General features: G+C 35.2%; 3 protein-coding genes across 4 annotated transcripts; all 3 read right to left on the bottom strand.

Moving 5' to 3' along the window:
* Nucleotides 1–8,755: 8,755 nt before the first annotated feature.
* Nucleotides 8,756–9,406, bottom strand: LOC141660607 (late embryogenesis abundant protein At1g64065-like). Its single transcript, XM_074467597.1, has one exon. The coding sequence runs from the start codon at nt 9,404–9,406 to the stop codon at nt 8,756–8,758; it is 651 nt and encodes a 216-aa protein (XP_074323698.1).
* Nucleotides 9,407–11,238: 1,832 nt separating this feature from the next.
* Nucleotides 11,239–11,904, bottom strand: LOC141660606 (late embryogenesis abundant protein At1g64065-like). Its single transcript, XM_074467595.1, has one exon. The coding sequence runs from the start codon at nt 11,902–11,904 to the stop codon at nt 11,239–11,241; it is 666 nt and encodes a 221-aa protein (XP_074323696.1).
* A 4,488-nt stretch (nt 11,905–16,392) lies between these two features.
* LOC141661562 (disease resistance protein RLM3-like) lies at nt 16,393–18,175 on the bottom strand. 2 transcript variants are annotated; one of them, XM_074468575.1, is made up of 2 exons: nt 17,574–18,175; nt 16,393–17,114 (listed from the first exon to the last, which is right to left on the bottom strand). In XM_074468575.1, the coding sequence occupies exons 1-2, from the start codon at nt 18,002–18,004 to the stop codon at nt 16,988–16,990; spliced, it is 558 nt and encodes a 185-aa protein (XP_074324676.1). In that variant the 5' UTR covers nt 18,005–18,175; the 3' UTR covers nt 16,393–16,987. The 2 variants fall into 2 exon arrangements, with proteins under 2 accessions (XP_074324676.1, XP_074324675.1); XM_074468574.1 differs by having other exon boundaries at nt 16,393–17,109.
* Nucleotides 18,176–20,134: the final 1,959 nt, after the last annotated feature.

The raw sequence follows: 20,134 nt of genomic DNA, 5'->3' as shown, positions 1-20,134 counted from the left end.
GTAGCATTTAAAGGGATATGGTTGATCAGACTATGACTTGTTATTTCTTTTCCAGCCAAGTAACATATGAAAACTCCTTCAGACAATAGCATGCATTCCTTCTCTAAGGGGGAGATAAAAGCTTATATAATAGTTTGGAGGATTCCTCAACTAAGGGGGAGAAATAGCAGGGAGGAGGAAAAAGGTAAAGTACATGTACACTACACCACACCATTGTTATTTGTAACTACGGATCCTATTGTACGGGAGAGGTGGTAAAACACAAGGTGATTTCCTAGTAATCAGAAGAAGTGGTTTAGTTCATCACTATTCTTCATAAGGGGATCAGCTTTTTTCCAAAAGGGGAGTACCATTAGTTCTTATCTGCGGATCCTATTGTACGGGAGAGGTGGTAGGCGAAGGTGATCTCCTTTAAGCAGTTGATTCTCACAGGGGAGAAGTAAGAAAGATATGTGGTTCTCAACAGGAAATGTGGTTATACAAAAAAAGCCGTTGATGATTACTTCAAGACTGAGAAGTATTATCTGGCAGAGATTTGAAGAACCAAGAAATGAAGATGAAACTACTTGAAGATCAGTTCAGTGCTAGAGGAACAAGCATCTTTCATTTCAGTTACTCAAGAAATCTGGAAATACAGTATTTGATCCAGAAAACTAGTAGCATTATTTACAAGTCCCGGTACATTACTTTTTCCAGTTGTTAGTTGAGTTATCCTCTCTATTTAATTTGTTTGTTAGGTTTAACAATAAAATAGGGGGAGATTGTTGGTGAGACTGCGTAGCTGTATGAACAGTTACGTGATAAATCAACACGATAACAACACTAGAACATGACATGTTAATAATACTATATCTATACAAGAAATCAGGAAGAATGAAGACAAGGCAAATACAGAGAATCAGAAGATTAGAAGAAAGCCTGAAGTCTGTCTACAGGTCACTGAAAGAAGTTCATTAATATGATCATGCCTCAGTGAAGAACAAAGGTTAAAGACTTTCAGGGTTTCGGAAATGTTGAAGATTCAGTATACAAGTGCTACCGGAAGATTTCAGTGTATTGGCATTGATTGAATATAGACCGTGTTCGAAGCATAGGAATCTGAAAAATTGAAGACAGGGTATAGACAAAGGTTAATGAAGATGTTGTCTAAAGTACCATAAAGGATTTCAGTGAAAGTACAGTTATTTATTGACAGTTAGTGTCTGAAGCAATAAAGTTGAGGCAAGCTTAACAATATAATCAAGGTTATAATACGAAGACCTTAATCGGGGTTAGTCGTCTGTGAACCAGACCAGTTGCACCAGGCGTCAACAGCTCGTGAAAGGAATCTGAGTATTATTTATAGAAGAATTGTTAAGTTGAGGAACGTACTTGGATTGAACGTTTATCTGTTAAAGTACGAGAAGAGGTGCGCGGGGTATACAGCTAAACAGCTCGGGGGACTAGCGAAGCTCAAAGTTTAATTGTTAAATTAAATAAATTATTTAATGGACTTTAATATAATTTATTTAATAAACTTAAAATGATTTATCTTATAAACTTTAACTAAGTTTATTTTCTAAATCTAAATTAGCTTATTATATAAGTTATATTTAAGTTTATTTTATAAATTAATTTAGTTACAATTTAAACTTAAAAAGAAAAAGAAAAAAAAGGAAAATAGAAAAAGGAAAAAGAAAAAACAAAAAAACAAAAAAAGAAAAAGAAAACAAAAAGAAAATGAAAATGAAAAAGGAAATGGAAAAGTAAAGTTGGTTTTTGATTAACCAAGTACATACATGTACTGGTTAATAAACCTGTCGCCACACAGGTTGTATTGTGGTTTATAAATATACTAGTAACCCCTGTGGTCGCTATAGGGGTGTTAGAATAATAGTAATCAATTTTGTATGTACTAATAGTATAGTTATCGCCACAGAGCAGAGCTGTGCCTCCCTGTCGCCACAGAAAAATTATTGGTCGCCACAGAAGCTCCTCTATCCTCAACCACACATTTTATTGTATTAAGTCTACACTTTGCATCAGATCTGAATCAGTTTTGTTTATCTTCTTCTCCAACAAAAAGAGAGCTGATAATACAAGAAGCATAAATTTACAGAGAAGCTCCAGCACCTTGAATATCAGTATAACTTCTCACCGGAGTAACGTTATAATGCCCGATTCAATTCTTGTATATTCTTAGGGGCATTATAATTGTTATCCGGTAATTAAATCCTAGTACAAACAAAAGATAGATCATTGTATATGATTTGATTTGTAAATCTTTGTAGTAGCTAGGAACTTTGTTGTTCTTAGATTGTAGCCGGTTAATTTATTTACCGGAGTGTAGCAACACCCTCGAGGATTTATATACGAATATATATATTTCCCCGAATATCTGGTGTTCCTTGTTTTTATCGTTCCAAACACTATTCCTCTCAAGAACACGAAACCACTAACCGAGCACTAAATATTTTATCCGCTGAAGATTCGAAAGAATTTTCAATTTAGTGATTATCGTATTCAACACCCCCCCCTTCTACGATAATGCGGGACCTAACAATTATAGCTATAGAGTTCATAGGAACTCAGAATAATATAGCTGATCCTTTGACTAAAGGACTGGAACCTACAGTGGTCCTCAAGTCAAGGTTGGGGATGAGACTGTCAACCCGTCATAATTCATCAACAGTGGGAACCCAATACACATGAGAGGAGATCTCTCGAAGTGTATTCAATGTGGTAATAACAAGCTGTAAGGATGAATTGGTGTTACCTTTGCTACATAGATGATACTATTGTATCTGAGTCTATCACCTGTAAACCTCGAAGGTACTAACACTGCTAGAAAAGTAAGAGTGTTAAAACTCTGAATGGGGTCAAGTCATTTGACGAGATAGAGGCAGTATATTTCTGGAGATGCCCAGCTAAGCGAATGTAATTGTGTGGTCGCAACTAGAGGAAAGGGTTATTCCTTGAAGCATTCGACGAACAGGATCGAGACAAGACCATTAATGTCTCAAAGCCGTAGATTGGAACCATAGCCATTGATTTGTCATCATCTATGGAACATGGTTATACTAAACGAATTAAGATTCAAGGTGAAACATTCCATCTGAATCTGGTAGCCATTAAAGTATAGGACTTAGGAGGGTTCAAACCCGGAAGGGTACCTACTCTGAAAAACAAGTCATGATGAAAAATCTTATCGCAATTCTGTATGGCTTTTTGGGGGATTGTTAGAAAATTGGATTTTAGATCATAATAAAATTATGTTCTTGATGATAATCCTAAAATCTAATGATTGGAAGTTGTTCCATGATATGTGAGCTTAAACTTTCATATATGGTTTTAAGAATTTTGCTTAATGAAATTCATAGAGAATGTGACATGAAGTTAGCTTGAAAAAGTTTGAAAAAAGAGAGTGTATTTTTTGTCCCACATTGGAAATAATTAAAGGGGGTATAGGCTTTATATGGTATCACACATATGGCTAGTATACAACTACTAAGGTGTGTGATGGTCCAGTGTTGTTGTGTGCTTCACGCGCCGCCGCCCCGCCCCGCCCCGCCACGCGCCGCACCGGGTCGGGTCGGGTCGAAGAGCGATTTGGGCGAATGTCTCGACGTCTCGCGTACGCGAGGCGACCTGGGCGAGGATTTTAATATTTGTGATTTAATATTTTAATTAGAATTTATTTGTCATTTTGGGCCTGGTTATTATTGTTGGGCTGAGTTCGGTTGCTGAATTGGGCTAAGTCAGTTTGTGAGTGGGTGTGGCGCCCTCCAAACCCGGGTCAGAAGTTTGGGGTCCACACATATACACCTTATTTATAACCTGTTTATAACAATAATAAAGATAATAATAATATGCAGTGACCCTACTTACCAACTAACACGGATCGTAACAGGTTAAAGTATGCACACAAGCCAAACACATCTACTTATATTAAAAACCGTTCAAATCCCAATTATCCAACTGATAACTGAGTATTAAACATTATTACAACTTTTACAAACTTAAATTATCCCAAAAGAAGCCTACTAGCTCAACTTGATCAACCTGAACCCCTAGTTCTCACGCTGGACTGGGGATCCTCGCTACCAACTGGTTCCTTTTTAACTGGAAACGAACATAAACAACATCGCACAAATGAGCTAACTAGCTCAGCAAGTCACAATGACAAAACCGAGAATAATGAATAATGATCATCTGGTGAATATGGTTATGATATCAAGTGAACAATGGATTATGATTTAGAATTGGATATTATATTTTCATTTTAAAAACCAAGGTTAGGCTGCTGATCTATCACGCACTAACCCCGAGCAAAGCACACAGCACGCTCTAACTACTGGATCCAAGGCACACATTGGCCTAACTTGACCATTATATGGTCTGACCACGAATCTGGTCCATAATTTTATAAAACAATCCAATTCTACCATAACAACAGAATAAGCAGTAATAAACAATAAACAAGATCATTAATAGCATTGGACGTTCAATAATAATAAAAAAAATGGTTTCAATCTGCATAAAGACCAATAGGGCATTTCCAAAGCTTGGCTGTTAGGTAGTGAACGAATTGGATAACAAAAGAATCAGTGTTTCGGGGTTTCAAGGATTTGGCCTTTCAAAGCATGAGATACAATGGTTTAAGTGTGTAAGCAATCTGGTTTAGTGTTTGATAATTAGTTTGTATGTATTTGTGGAGTAGTATCGTATATTTGAGGTTCGTATTTGGGTATACAACAATCAATGGTCTAGAAAGAATCAGGTTTACGGCTAAAGATCAATAACTGGAATCAGGGTTTTGGGTTCAGTGCTTCAAAGCACTTGCAATATAAAATAAGATTATCAATCAATGCAACATCTCGAGAAAGTTCAGAACACTTGCCTGGTACTAGCTTACTACACTGCACTTGCTCTCAATCACCACTGTCTTATTTCTTGACTACCTGTTTCCCTTTCCTACGCCTTGCCTCATCTGCTCACATATCATAAGCATCTATCAATATTCAACTCATATAATTCTATTTGACACATACTTCTATCTACCCTTCGTTTCACCCATATCCGATTAACGGATTGAAAGTTAAGCAATAAACAAGTAAACATCGAATATACAGACCGACAGTTAACCAACAAGTCATATATAACACATAACACATCACATAATCAATGATATATCATTTATAACGATGTCTCGGGTCATAAACAGGCTTTCGGATATTTAAAATGATTTTTAAAACATTTTTCGGAATTAAAACGGGTCGTTGGATCAATCTCGGAATAATAAACAGAGTTTGGTTGTTTAATTCTGGCTTCGAAACAATTTTATAATAATTATCGAGTCTTGGAAACAATTTAAAATAATATTTTAAAGTTTGAAACTATTTTTTGGAATTTTTAAATCATTTTTAAATAATTAAATCTAATTAAATAATTAATTAGAATCAATTAATAATTAATTAAATCAATTAATCAATTAATTTTCAAATTAATTGACCAATTAATCAATTAAAAATTAACTGAAATTAATTAACTAATTAATTCATATTTATTTTTGAATTAAAAATAATTTTCAGAATTAAAATAATAATTTTTGGAATTTTCAGAAATTAAAATCGAATTTTTTTATAATAAAGATAATAGGAAATATGATTTTTGAATATTTTTAAAACAGGAATCCAAAATTTGCAAGTTCTGGAAACCTCAGGAACCTAACTGTTTCTTCCCCAAAAGATAAGGTACTAAATTGTAATTTTACAAGGGGGTCGCCGGAAAATGCCCTGTCTCGCCGGTGAAGACGATCCAGGGATGCTCAGGCCACCACCACCTCCAGATCACATCTACAATTCATCAGGAACAATACTATGCCATCAAATCGATCTAACAATCTCTGAGTTGGCCGGAATTTGGCCGAGAAGTTTCCCGGTTTCCGGCGAGTTCGACGTAAACTTCAAATGACAACTCCCTTCTCTACAAACCTCGTCGATTTGTGAAACTGGTAAGAATAGATTGCAAATTTCACAGAGAATACAACCCACTATACCACAACATCTATCTATCCCGAAATAAGAAACCCCCAAATTCAATTAAGAACATTCATACGGGTTATAAACCCTAATTTTAAAATTCGAGAATTAAACTCAATTTTGAACATGTTATTGAACTCCAAATCAGACGTATGACATATGAAAATCATCAGGAAAACAAGCTCTACAACATGCAAGCATCAAATCATACAAACAATCATCCGAACAAAAAATCATATTTTTAATAAAATTAATTCGAAAATAAATATTTTTTCAGAAAATAAACCTTGATTTCTGCAGTGATTTGGAACACAAAATCTGATAGAACACCTCAAGTCCTTTGGATTGAGTACTCGAGCTTTTCAAACGGACTCCGGTAACACCTCCGATTGTTGGTTTGATTCTCAGAAGATTATATGAATATATGAATTTTCTCTGGAAATTTATATAATTACTGACTGCAAATAATTTTTGATACGAAATAAAATACAGAAAAAAGCTATTTATATTTACGGAAAATTAGTATCCCGTTGGATCATTCCGGATATAAAACGGTACGTTTATTTGTAAAAACTGATCCAAACGGTATCGGTTTTCGGGATAATTATCCAAATCAGTACAATTTGTACTGCGGTCTTGGTCTCAGCGCCTGGTTACACGTACTACGAGGTAATAATTGGGATAGTTTAATAAAAAGCTCCCGTTTATCGAAAATACGAGTTTTATTGATTTACCGAAACGAATATTGTATCGAAAATGTTGTGCCGGGACCCGCGCAGGACAAACCGTACGCCGGATCGAAAAAGTCGAAACATGGAATATGCTCGGAATATTACAATTAGGTTAGGAAGGAGTTCTCGGAAGAGGTTCAGGTTCCAAAAACGTAACAAGGGATAACGTCGGTTGGTTCCCGTTTTTATAAAATAGATTTTAAATACCCGGAAAAAGATTTTATAAATTTCATATAATTCTTATAAATTCATAAATCAACATAAAAATAATTAGGAAGATATGAAAATTATCTATATTTTATTTTGAACATATAAAAATTAAAATACTCAATTAATAATATTTTTAAACATCCAAACACATTTAACACTTAACAAATAATTCACAGAATAGATACTGGACACATACATTAATTATTTATTAGCAAAAATAATTAAACGATATATCCCGGATATTACAGTGGGCTTAGTCAGATTCGTTTGATACATTGAACATGGATTATGATATATATATATATATATATATATATATATATATATATATATATATATATATATATATATATATATATATATATATATATATATATATATATATATATATATACAGGGGAATGATCAAATACAAACTAAAATTAAAATGGTCCCCCCTAAATCACACCACCCAACTACCCTGCACCCTCCCACACCCAATTTCAGCTTTTCCCCTCCGTTTTTAATTTGATATTTCTCGTCAAACCGTAATTTTTTTTTAAAATCCGATTTCACTGTATTTTTCTACATCTCTCAACGATCGATTTGCATATCATATGTGTTATATTTCGAATTAATTTTAAAAAAAAATTATTTGGTTTCTAGTTTATATTCTAAATTGGTTTCTATTGGAGTAGCCATATATATATATATATATAACTTTGTAACTGATATTATTTCAAATTAATATTAAATCTGATATAATCTTGTGAGTGATAAATGTAAAACTCTTACAATTGTAATTTAAATTCAAAATTCATCAGTTTTGATTTATATATTAATTGTGCAGTTTAATTCTTATATTAATAGTGTGGTCAGTTACACTTAGCCTCTACTATAAATAGAGGACTAAGTAGCTGAGTTTGTACACAACACACATATATTCTCTCTTCGTTATTTCATAGAGGTGTATTGAACTAGGATTTTAAATAATTTGTTTTCATTCATGAAATCCAGGTGTTTTCAACTGGGATTTTAAAAAATGTATCAGAATTTTATGGTATTCAACTAAGATTTTAAATTATGCTACAAAATCTGGTGGTATTCAATCGAGATTTTAAATTATGCTTAAAAATCTGAAGGTATTCAACTTGGATTATTTATAATCCATTAAAATCTAATGGTATTCACATGCTGGCGGATTTTTTTGGGCTCATAAAATGATGGATTTTGTGGCATTTTTCAATGTATTTTATGATTTTTGAAATCCCACCATAATTCATGAGATTTTGAAGGATTGTGTTTAAATCCCATATACTTTTCATCAACTCTACGACATTTTATCTAGAATCGGCGTAAAATCAAAATCTAATATAATCCATTAAAATTCATGGATTATATATAATACATTAAAATGCTAGTTCAATATACTCCCCTCAGTTACTGATATGTTTATTGTTTACCATCATGCTATATTGCGTTAACCGACCTTGTCTTACTAAATAAAATATATAATTGCCTCTGTTGGTGTAGTAATTAGTATTATTTCCAACATATTAATCATGCAATCTAAATTTTAAATAATGTCTGTATGAAATATTGCAAAATATACAAACACAGCTAAAGGAGGTAAATTTACAAGAATCAAAGAAAATAAAAGTTAAACAAACAGTTGATGAAAATATACCACAAAGAATTATAAATATCCACAGGTTCCTACCAGGGAACTAAAGAAACTTTGCCGACATTAAATTTATTGTGAAAATACCACTTCCCATTTGTTTGTTATGATACAGCAAATAGTCAGTATCCATTTCACTTGCACTTTAAGTTCTTGAGCTGCCTCTTCTTAATAATAACATCCATGTTGCAATTTAAGTTGGTGGATCTGTCATTCTTCAATAACTTCAACAGTGTGATTCTTCCTCTAAGTTTAGACTGCATGCTTATTGGCAAAACCCCTGATTTCAAATCTTGAATAAATAGTAATGAACTTTTCGAAACATAAGAAGATGTTAATTTCACTCTTATGTAAAACTTCCTTGTGGATCTTGCATCAACTTGAGCCTTGTGAATGAAAGCCTTTCCGATCTTCACATCTTCGAAATAGAAGTAAACTGTACTGTTCTCATAGCTAAAATGACCGAAATTTTTGTTCCTGACGTTGAATTCAGCTTTGAATGCAATGCTGAAGAAAGGGTTGGATGTGTTGGTAACTCTTAAGGCCTCGACTGCTACGGCTCGAACACGAAATGTGGGAGTTTTGAATTTGAGGACTGTGAGTGCACAGAGTAGTATCACACCTGTCTCAACTGCAGTGAGTGCAACCAGGAACAAGTAATATAACAAGCGGTTTTTAAGCTTGGTGGCCTTCTCCGATGACTCGGCCTCTTTTTCTTTTCGGGCATGACAACTTGTGCAAGTCAATGGATGATCTGGCTGATGCTCCTCCTCCTTCTCTTCCATTGGATATATAGGTTCTTGGAAGTGAGAGTGTGTGGTTTCTGATAGTGGACGTAAAGACTGAGATTTTGGGGGATAAAATGTAGAATGATATGTTTGATCTATAAAGAAAGATTGTGTTCTAGAGTTGGAGTGTCATATGGGGCATTTTGTTGAAAACTATGGCAGCAAATAAATGTGATTGGTCTTGTTCTTGTTTGTCAAAAGCTGGAATTATCCTGTTTTTTTTTATATATCACTGAGCAAGAGCATGGTTTTCGAGTCCAAGTTTGTGGGGTATGTTGTGTTTTGTGGGGTGAATTCTAAAGCATTACAGTAGGATTATATAACTCCATAGATTCAACAGTGCTTATCAATAATTTAGTGTGGACCATGGAAGTAGTAATGCTCCAGACTGGAAGCACATCTTTATAAAAAGCTATGATTATCATTTAGTTGTCTTATTAATGTTGTTCAATCCATATTTATGGATGTTAGTGCTTGGCTGTTTGCAGCCTGCAAGTTCTGGGTAAGTGCTAAGTTAGGGTTTGGGCCTACATGTGCATTGAGGGTTATATCTACTTTCTTTTATGCTGGTATTAGTGTTCTTAATGATTGACAGGATATACGATCAGTTCTGATAATAAGTTTTGTGCGGGAACAGTTATATTAACTGCACTGCTTTGCATTTTTGTTTCACTGGTTAATAGGTACTATCCCTACTGAGTTTTAGGCAGGGTTAAGATTTAAGTGGCTTAGAATCCAATTAAGGAAGCACCAATAACACCAATATTGTTATATCTTGTTCTGGTACTCTGTCCATGTAAATTGATATGTTTAGTACCTTTTTTGTTTGATAACCACATGTCCTGAGGCAGTTTACGCGCACCTCGATCAATCCTAGAGAGGATTAACACAACATCCCACCTCCATGATGCCCTACTTAAATTCGAGTGTCCATTTGGAATCGAATATAGGACCTTGGGGTGGTAAGCTTCTAAAGTCCCGGTTTCAGGCAGCTGAGCTACCCGAGTGGGTATATGTTAAGTACCTTGAACACTATGTTTGGTGAAGTTTGCCAAGAGTAGTTTGTTAACAACTCTGTGTAGGCACACCATATAATTTTTATGGTTAGCTGTTGCATTAGTTGACAATTCTCTTGAAAGGACAAAGTTTGGATAATTGATTGAACATTTAAATACTTGCGCCGAAAATAGTTTAAACAACAGCATCAAAATTTCTGACCTCCTGACTTGCTACAACAATGAGAATAGATCATAGTGAGGGACATAGAAACACCAGCAACATGCTAATGGTGGTGCTATGGCCTTATAGAAATGGTCACTGGCTTACAGCATTACTTCACGGACTAAAGAAAATTAGAGTCTTCTAAAGACACTTATAACTTAGATACAGAAGTAAAGAGAGCATAGCCCACATATCCACTATCTTTACTCCACTATCACCATACCATGAGGTTAGTGCTGTAATAGACACTAGTCTAATTTGTGAGATAGACTTTTTTCTTTTTATATACATGTTTATGGTCCCTCTCCTCGTGGACAAATGCAGGTCATATTTTCCCTTGTATCAAACTCAACTACCGGTTGTTGCTTAATACAAACTTAGAATGCTGGTTAACAAGTGCCAGAGAGGTTCCCTCCTTACGCTTATTCTATGTAGAAAAATACTTTATTTTCGGATAAAAGATAAGATAATTAAGAAATTTAATATAGTCAAAGATTGAAGACAGAGACATAAAACTTACATATGAGTGCTTAAAGGAATTGATATTAAAAAACAAAAATCAATATCAAAAATTTCTAAGACAAATATACAGATTACTTGTCTAACTTCTAGTCACATTTCAAGTCCTTGACAACTTTTTCTGCTAAACTAATTGACATAGTGCATTGCATTTTTGGTTGTCTATCCTTGGGTATTATCTTCAAAACCTTCACCTGCCCTCTCATCTCTGATTTGCTACTCATTATCAAAGCACCAGAAGAAATGTCATTCTTCAAATTTGATTTCCCAGATACTGCAGACTCTGAATACGTAACATTTACACTTATCGTCAGCTTCTTAGTAGATAATGTCTTCACTTTTGCTTCCTTAACCATAACCTCTCCAACACTTCTTCCCCTGTAATAGATAGTCAGGTAGCAGTCATAATACTTGTAGGGACCGAAATTTTTGTTCTTGATCGCAACTTCAGCATTAAGTTTCATATGAAACGACGACAAAGTAGTGGAACTGTTAGTGCTTACATCAGTCAGGCCTACTGAATCAAACCGGTACTTGGGAGTTCTGACTTTAAAAATGGTCATGTCTAGTACTACAATCATGATTACATGAGCAATAATTAGACCGACAATGAAAAGTACTACTCTGGTGCGGCTACGACGACGAGGGCGGCTAGGGTGATCTTGTGATGGCATTGAACCTGTGGTTGCTGTTTCTGTATTCGTGTTTTCGGAATTGAAGTGAGTATACCCTTGTTGAGAAACCTTCTCTGCCATAGTATTGAGTGGATTTCTCAAGTGTAAAGCAAAAGTTTTTAAAGGAGATATTCCAAGTGCATGAAACAAGAAATGAATACAATATGACTGAGGATTATGTATATTATCCCAAGTATCTTGTGTGACTTTGTGGGGATTGTGTGGTTGAATATACAAAGACAGGTTGCAAGTTGTGAGCTTGTGACAAAAGCCATTACCTATCAATGTTGAAGGGGTCTACTTCTTTATTGCCACTACAATATAATGGAGTAGTCGTTTGTTGACCTGCAACCATTTTCCCTTATTCCTCTGGTCTTGTTCATCTTGTAATCAATATGTAAAAAGACAAAGATAGAATATACTAATCTATAAGAACAGACTGGTAGAATTGAATCAAAATTTAAAATGACAAGTTCTGAAAATAGTATCAGTTTAATTGGATTTGAGTTGTTAGTCATTGTTCTCTGAAACTTAATTGGTGGTAATTTCATGCAGTGCCTTTGCAATAACATCCTGAATCAGGTCTGCTTCACGCCTGAAAATTACAATTATTAACGTAAAAATGTGTAAAGCAATTGAATAAGAAGAGATTAAGAAGTTGGACGCGAGCAATTGTCCAGCATCTCTTTTGGATAACGTTTATTGTTAATTTCAAAAGATTTTCCGAAAATTCCCTCTAGCTTTTCTACATCCTGCCGTTCAACATCATAAAATATTGGGAAAACTAGCTGTCTTGTGGTCTTTTCGTTTTCTGGCGTTCAACTATCTGCACCAGCTCATCAAGGCACCACTTTGATGAGGCATAGTTCTTTGAAAAAAACAATTATCACAATTTTCGATTCTTGGATTGCTGATAACAATCCGGCCCTAATTTTGTACCCTCTTCGGACTGCATCATCATCTAAAAACACTTTCATTCTAGCATGCTTCATTTCCATATTTATATGACTGATATATGTTTTACGTGTATCTACACCTCTGAAACTTAGGAAGACGTTCCACTGAGGAGTTAACCTTGAATTTGAAGGGAAGCTTCGTAATTCATCAGTATTGTAGGTTGAGTTCACTTCAAATTCTTTCTGGACATTTGTCTGGGCTATCTCCACTTCATTTCTGTCAATTTTTGTACATTCAAAGTCAGAGAATAATGAAACAACCTCTGTTCGATAAGACATTCAAAGTCAGAGATTAATGAAACAACAATATTACATGTCTGAAAGGTTTAAGACTTTAAGTCCTAAAAATGAAAGAGAGAAATGAGGATTTCATCAATTACCCAATTTCAATTATGTGTTGAAAGCCTAATGCTGATTCAATACTCATGTAATTGTAAAATCATAATACAACAAATTGTGAGAGATCAATACAAAATTAGTGCGGCTTGTGGAGTAGAAATTTCCGAACCACGTAAATCTTTGTCTTGTGTGATTGTCGTTTATTTTCTTGTTCTTGTTTATTCGCTTTGTGTTTTGCTTTCGTTGTTATATACTCAACACCTGGTATCAAGAGCCAAGAATTTCAGGCGAGTGGGAGCGATGGCATAAGACGGGAAGGTAAAGATCGACAAATTTGATGGCAAAGATTATGGGTTTTGGAAGATGCAAATTGAGGATTATTTGTATCAGAAAAAATTACATGAACCGCTGGAAGAGAAGAAACCAATTGCAATGAAGGATGAAGATTGGAAGCTTTTGGACAGGCAGGCTCTGGGGGTTGTCAGGTTGACTTTGGCGAAGAACGTTGCTTACAATATCGTCAAGGAAACGACAACTTATGGTTTGATCAAGGCTTTGTCAAACATGTATGAGAAGCCGTCTACTTCAAATAAGGTGTATTTGATTCGCTTGTTAGTTGCCACTAGATTGAATGAAGGCGATTGTGTTGCTGATCATGTGAACGAATTTAATTCCATCCTAGCAAGATTGGCATCGGTGGATATTAAATTCGATGATGAAGTACAAGCCTTGTTGTTGGCATCCTCATTATCAAACAGTTGGTCGGGATTTGTCACTGCTATAAGTAATTCATCTAGAAGCGGTAAGATGACTTTTGATGGAGTTCGAGATTCGATTCTTGGAGAAGATATTCGTAGGAGAAACTCAGGAGAGTCGTCAGGTTCCTTGTTGAGTGCTGAGAGTAGAGGCAGAAAGTTCGAAAAGGGGCAGAATAAGGGGCGTAGCAGATCGAAGTCACAGAAGAGAGGACAATCCAAAGATCGCAAGGATAAGCTTGTAGTCGATTCTGAGTTTACAAAGGAACAACCTGAGAAAGAGGAAGCAGTGCCTGAAGATATTACAGAAACAGATCTTGCAGGAAATAGTGGGAGTTCGGAGTATGTTGATGACAGGGTTTCAGTAACTCCACGGACTGAGGTAAGAAAATCTAGCAGAAGTGTGAGGCCACCACAAAGATATTCTCCTTCAGCATATTATATGTTATTGACCGAGGACGGGGAGCCTCAGTGTTATTCAGAGGCAGTACAAGTGAATGATTCAGTTCAGTGGAAATCAGCCATGGATGAGGAGATGAGTTCTCTTGAGAAGAATGAGACTTGGTCTTTAACAGAGTTACCAGCAGGAAAGAAGGCTTTACAGAATAAGTGGGTGTTCAGGATCAAAGAAGAACATGATGGCAGCAAGAGATACAAGGGAAGGTTAGTAGTCAAGGGTTATCAACAGAAAAAGGGTATTGACTATACCGATATATTTTCTCCCGTTGTTAAGATGACTACAGTTAGAATTGTGCTAAGTATTGTGGCTGCAGAGGAGTTACATCTAGAGCAACTAGATGTTAAGACTGCGTTCTTACATGGTGATCTTGAGGAAGACATCTACATGGTTCAGCCAGAGGGATTTCAGGTAGCTTGGAAAGAAAACCTTGTTTGCAAGCTTATAAAAAGCTTGTATGGTTTAAAGCAAGCACCGAGACAATGGTACTTGAAGTTTGACAGCTTTATGATGAAGAATGGGTACACGAGGAGTGTTATGGATCATTGTTGTTACTTTAAACAGTTTGATTCATCTTATATCATATTGTTGTTGTATGTTGATGACATGTTGATAGCAGGATCAAATATGAGGGAAATCAACAGGTTAAAGAGACAGATGTTTGAGGAGTTTGAGATGAAGGATATGGGTGCAGCAAAACAAATACTTGGTATGAGCATCATAAGGGATAGAACTGAAGGTACTTTAAAATTATCTCAAGAGAAGTATGTTGAGAAATTGTTAGATAAATTCAGTGTCCAGGATGCAAAGACCAGAAGTACACCGTTGGCGAGTCACTTTGATCTCACAAAGAAGCAATCACCTAAAACAGATGAAGGTAAGAAAGATATGGCTAAAGTTCCTTATGCATCTGCAGTTGACAGTTTAATGTATGCTATGGTGTGTACAAGGCCAGACATTGCTCATGCAGTGGGAGTTGTTAGCATATTTATGTCTAATCCAGGAAGAGAGCATTGGGAAGCAGTCAAGTGGTTGTTACGCTACTTGAAAGGCACATCCAAGGTTGTACTATGTTTCAGTAAGAAAGATGTTATCTTGGAAGGGTTCTCTAATGCAGATTTGGGTGGATGTTTGGACACAAGAAAAAGTACAACGGTTATATTTTCACTTTGGGTGGCACCGCAGTTAGTTGGATGTCTCGACTTCAAAAGAGTGTTGCTCTTTCAACCACAGAAGCAGAATATATGGCTATCTCTGAAGCTAGCAAGGAGATGATTTGGTTGAAAAATTTTCTTGAGGAGTTGGGAAAGAAACAGGAGGACAGTGTTTTGTATAGCGACAGTCAGAGTGTTATTCATCTTGCGAAAATCCCGTGTTTCATGCTAGGACGAAGCATATTTAGCTGAGATATCACTTTACAAGAGAGTTGATAAGTAATGGTACTTTGTCCTTGAAGAAAATCCTTGGTTCAAAGAATCCTGCAGATATGTTGACTAAGGTGGTTATGAATGAAAAGTTGAAGGTTTGCGTAGTTTCAACTGGCCTTCAGAATTGATTGATGAGAAGGCGCTGCACTAGTTAGAGTTATTGATTGAAGAACTGATTTTACTAGACTTACAAGAGTGAAGTGGAGATTGGCCAGACTCCAAGTGGGAGATTGTTGGGTTTTGTGGAGTCTATTAATTAAGCCCATGAAAATAGACTATTCAGATTCAGATTAGTTTATGGATTAGTCTACTTTTCAGATTTGGACTGTAATTTTGATTTAGGCCTAGTTTCTTCTCTTATAAATACTCATGTAATTGTAAAATCAAAACACAACAAATTGTGAGAGATCAATACAAAATTAGTGCGGCTTGTGGAGTAGGAATTTCCGAATCACGTAAATCATTGTCTTGTGTGATTGTCGTTTATTTTCTTGTTCTTGTTTATTCGCTTTAGGTTTTGCTTTCATTGTTGTATACTCAACACTACTGAATATCGAAAACATATCAATGTCCCAGAAGGTTGACTTTCCCAGAGATAGATTAACTTTTTTTGGACTAATAGGTTTGAAAATCTAAAGCTGGTTTAGAACTTACAAAAGAATGTTCTGTATCTCAGATTAATAGGTTAAATTTTATTACTATCAAATTCTGTTTTTTTTTATCTTAGCAATATTGACCTATTTTACTTTTTTTTAAGTGAACTTCTAATTCTTACAACCTCGTAAGGCTTTGATGATTTTAGAGAGTGCACGTTTTTTGTTCTTGTAACCCATTATCACACTGGATAGAAAATCCTGAAGTATTTGCTGCTTCAGTTAGGGCAGCTCTCCAGGTTGGCACCTCACTGCACATTTGTTGATCATGATGTTTTAAAGCTATTCCATAATTCTGTGTCTGTTGGCGCACAACTGATGGATCAACATCAAAAAAGGCAGGAACAAGCAACAGCCCTGTTCTTCTGCGTTTAATGATCCAAACAAGCTCATCAAGGAGAACACAACAACTCCAATCTTTGTTTATTGAATTGCTCTTTCTACCTTCCCAGTATAACCCTTTCTTCTTGATAAATTATTATCTATGAGTGTACATATTCCAGCCCTAGAAAAAGCCTGGTATAGATGACTTGCAAAACCTCAACGTGTATCTGAACCCCAAAAACTAATGAAGATGTCATTCCAATCGAGAGTTGAGGACATAGAAGGAGGAATAACGTTCGGTCCATAGCTGAATTGATGATGTGCAGTTCAGATAATATTGTCTCAACGAATTTACGGACACAAGCTGCTTCATTTCTGCACTGGATTCAGTTCAAAATTTGCATGATAGTTATACAATACAAAGACAGATTAAAATTGAATACATCAAAATTGCAGCACAGTTGAAGTGATCAAGGTTCAACAAAGAAAGCATGTAGTTTATTGTTTTTTTAAACTCTGGTTTGAATGAACAAGGAATGAGACATTGTGTTGCAGATTATTCCGTGAAACAACAGCTCAACTAGATGCCATAAAATCCAAAATGAACTCTATACTGGCCTTCAAATTTGTCAATAGGAGTTTATAAACTGATAGTGATGAATTGAGTATGAATGCGAGTGATCCTTAACTCGACTTGATACCATCAGCACATATGGGTAACAAAGTGTCAAAGCGTACACGATAGTAAGTGAATGACAATTAGATTCCACCACATTAAAGTCTGGTAGCTAGAGATTGAAACTTGGTATATGTTATAAACTGCAAGAAAAGATGATTACCGGTCTGCAAACTTGTATAAATCATATCCGGGCATACTACTGATTTCCTCAAGCGCTTGTCTCCAACGAGACATGGATCCAGTTTGTTGCAATTCATGTTCACCTTTAGAAGTTTCAAGTTGGTTCATCAAACTGTATCTATCAAAGTTGTAAAATACAGGAAGAACCACAAGTCCACCAGTACCACTGCACTCCCTGATGTTGACCAGCTCATCCAGGGCCTGGGCCGAAGAAGCATAGTTTTTGGAGAAAACTACAACAGATATTCTAGATTGTTGGACTGATGAAAGTGTATCACTTCGGCTGACATCTCCAGTAATGGTTTGAATATCAGCCCTTCGCAAAGATCTGTGCAGATGTGCACCGAAGTTTTTGCCTATATCCTCTGCACTAAAATTCAAAAATACATCGATCCTCTTATCAAATGCCATGACCACATATAACTTTATGTTTATGGATGAGGGTGAAGGATTGGGATCAAGATTTTGACTTTTTCTGGTTTGGAAAATACTAAGCAATCTGTTGATCAGAGAATGGGTAGACAGCAGATTTTGCAAATCAACCTTTGCATATCCACTCTCTAATTGTTCAATGCAGCAGGACATTTTGTCTTATTTTAAAAAGTCAATTAAATAATGAAGTAAAAATAATTGGGGTGGTGACCCTAAAAGTCACTTTAGAATTAAAAATGGTCCAAAATATCACTTCTGCAAAAAATGGCCCAATATCACTTCATAACGGAAGTTTGCATTTTTCAAAATAAAACGTGACTTCGTGCTCCGTTAATTTGGACCTAAAACAGAGGATTGTAAAACGTTTTTTTGTTTGTTAAAAATAAAAATGAGTAAAACGGTACATAATAAAACATTAAGTTCATGAATTTATTAAAATAAAATAAAAAGTAAAACGGTATATTAAGAACCGTTTTAAATTAAACGGAGGATGGTAATTCGTTTTATTTAAATTTTATTTATTTATGGCTGCTTATCTTTTTTTTAATTAGAATTCAAAAAAATCTTAAAACGGTATACGATAGACCGTTTTACTGATTTTTAAAATAAAAATAAGGTAAAACGTTGAATGAAGAAACATTTAGATTGTTTTCTAATTTTAAAAAAAAAAGTTAAAACGGCAAAAGAATATCTGTTAAAACACTGGATAATAGGAAAACAGGTAAAACACATGATTAAGAAACGTTTGGTTCAACAAAAACACTAGCCAAAAACCCGTTTTGTTGTCTTTTTCACTAAAATGCGAGACGAAACTATGTTTTGTTTTTAACGTTGGATGAAATTCCGTTTTGTCATTTGATTATCAGAAGCTTCTGTTCTTTATCCTAATTATTAGATTTTTTTTAATTTTTTGCTAAAATACAAAAAAACACTATGAAATTTTTCTAATTACCGAAATTAAAGCATATAATTAAATTAATAACAAAAAACACACAAATACATTAAAATGATCAATAAAAATCTCTCAATTTAATACATTTTTTAGCCAACATTATTACCAAACAAATCACTAAAACAACTCATTTTCCCCTACGGTACTTGAAAATCCATCGCATTCTGGTACCTCGTGGATTTTCTTCTTCCCTTCTTTTTCTCAACATCTTTGTCATGGATCACGTTTGGAAAGTTAATGCCCGTCGGCCAACGCGAATCTCCTTTACTCGGAATAGGTTCGAAAACACCATGGTAAACCAACGATATATTCTCTAATTTATAAATTTCATCAACCAAGGGTTCATGGCTCAATTTTAAATGCACGCAACAGGAAATAACATGAGAACAAAGAATACGATATGTTTGCCATTTCCCACAAGAACAGAAATACTCGGGGATCCTAACGGTATGCCTATTACCCCCCTTTTGGTCAACTTTCCTAGTGACTACTTCAACAACAAAGAATTTCGATCATAAACTTTGACACTATGACCCCTAGCAAGCACAATTGACCGACTCAACCTCTTGCTTGCATGATTAGTAAACACTCGACCTTTAGATAACTCGGTTGCAATTTCCAACCGCCTTTCATCGAAATACTCAACCGTCTTCAAAAATAGTGCTCTAACCAAAGAACTAATCGGGAGCTTTCTAGCATTAAGGATCGCGTTGTTCCAACTTTCCACATGGTTGGTGGTCATTATGCCAAAATATTTTCCTCCATCATATGCTAAAGACCATTTACTTAATGGTTTATCCTCAAACCATTCCGCCGTCCTAGCCTCCTCAATCAACAATTATTTCCATATAAAATCAAATTTCTTCTCTTGCACCTAAGAAGTCAACTCAACTAACTTATTTTTCAATCCCTTTCTCCTATATGCACTAGCAAAATTTGTAGCCAAATGTCTAATGCAGAATCTATGATGGTCAAGGGGCTCGCACCATCTTGTCTGTTGCATAGCATCAATAATCCCAATATATCTATCAAAAATGACACAAATCCCATGTCTCCTACCTGCAACAAATCTCCTCAATCTATCCATGAACCACCCCCAACTAGAAACGTTCTCGGATTCGACCATAGCAAATGCAAGTGGAAGAACATGACTGAAG

The sequence above is a fragment of the Apium graveolens genome, chromosome 5, assembly GCF_009905375.1.
Source record: "Apium graveolens cultivar Ventura chromosome 5, ASM990537v1, whole genome shotgun sequence".
NCBI lineage: Eukaryota > Viridiplantae > Streptophyta > Magnoliopsida > Apiales > Apiaceae > Apium > Apium graveolens.
Note: the sequence above shows the minus strand (reverse complement) of the source record. Positions and strands in the feature narration are given on the sequence as shown.

Bases quoted from the DNA above. Each gene is read 5' to 3' on its own strand.
- LOC141660607 (XM_074467597.1), bottom strand. From the start codon at position 9,406: ATGGAAGAGAAGGAGGAGGAGCATCAGCCAGATCATCCATTGACTTGC.
- LOC141660606 (XM_074467595.1), bottom strand. From the start codon at position 11,904: ATGGCAGAGAAGGTTTCTCAACAAGGGTATACTCACTTCAATTCCGAA.
- LOC141661562 (XM_074468574.1), bottom strand. From the start codon at position 18,004: ATGGCATTTGATAAGAGGATCGATGTATTTTTGAATTTTAGTGCAGAG. The intron at 17,110-17,573 runs GTAATCATCTTT...AATCCAGTGCAG, and splicing joins TTATACAAGTTTGCAGACCG to AAATGAAGCAGCTTGTGTCC.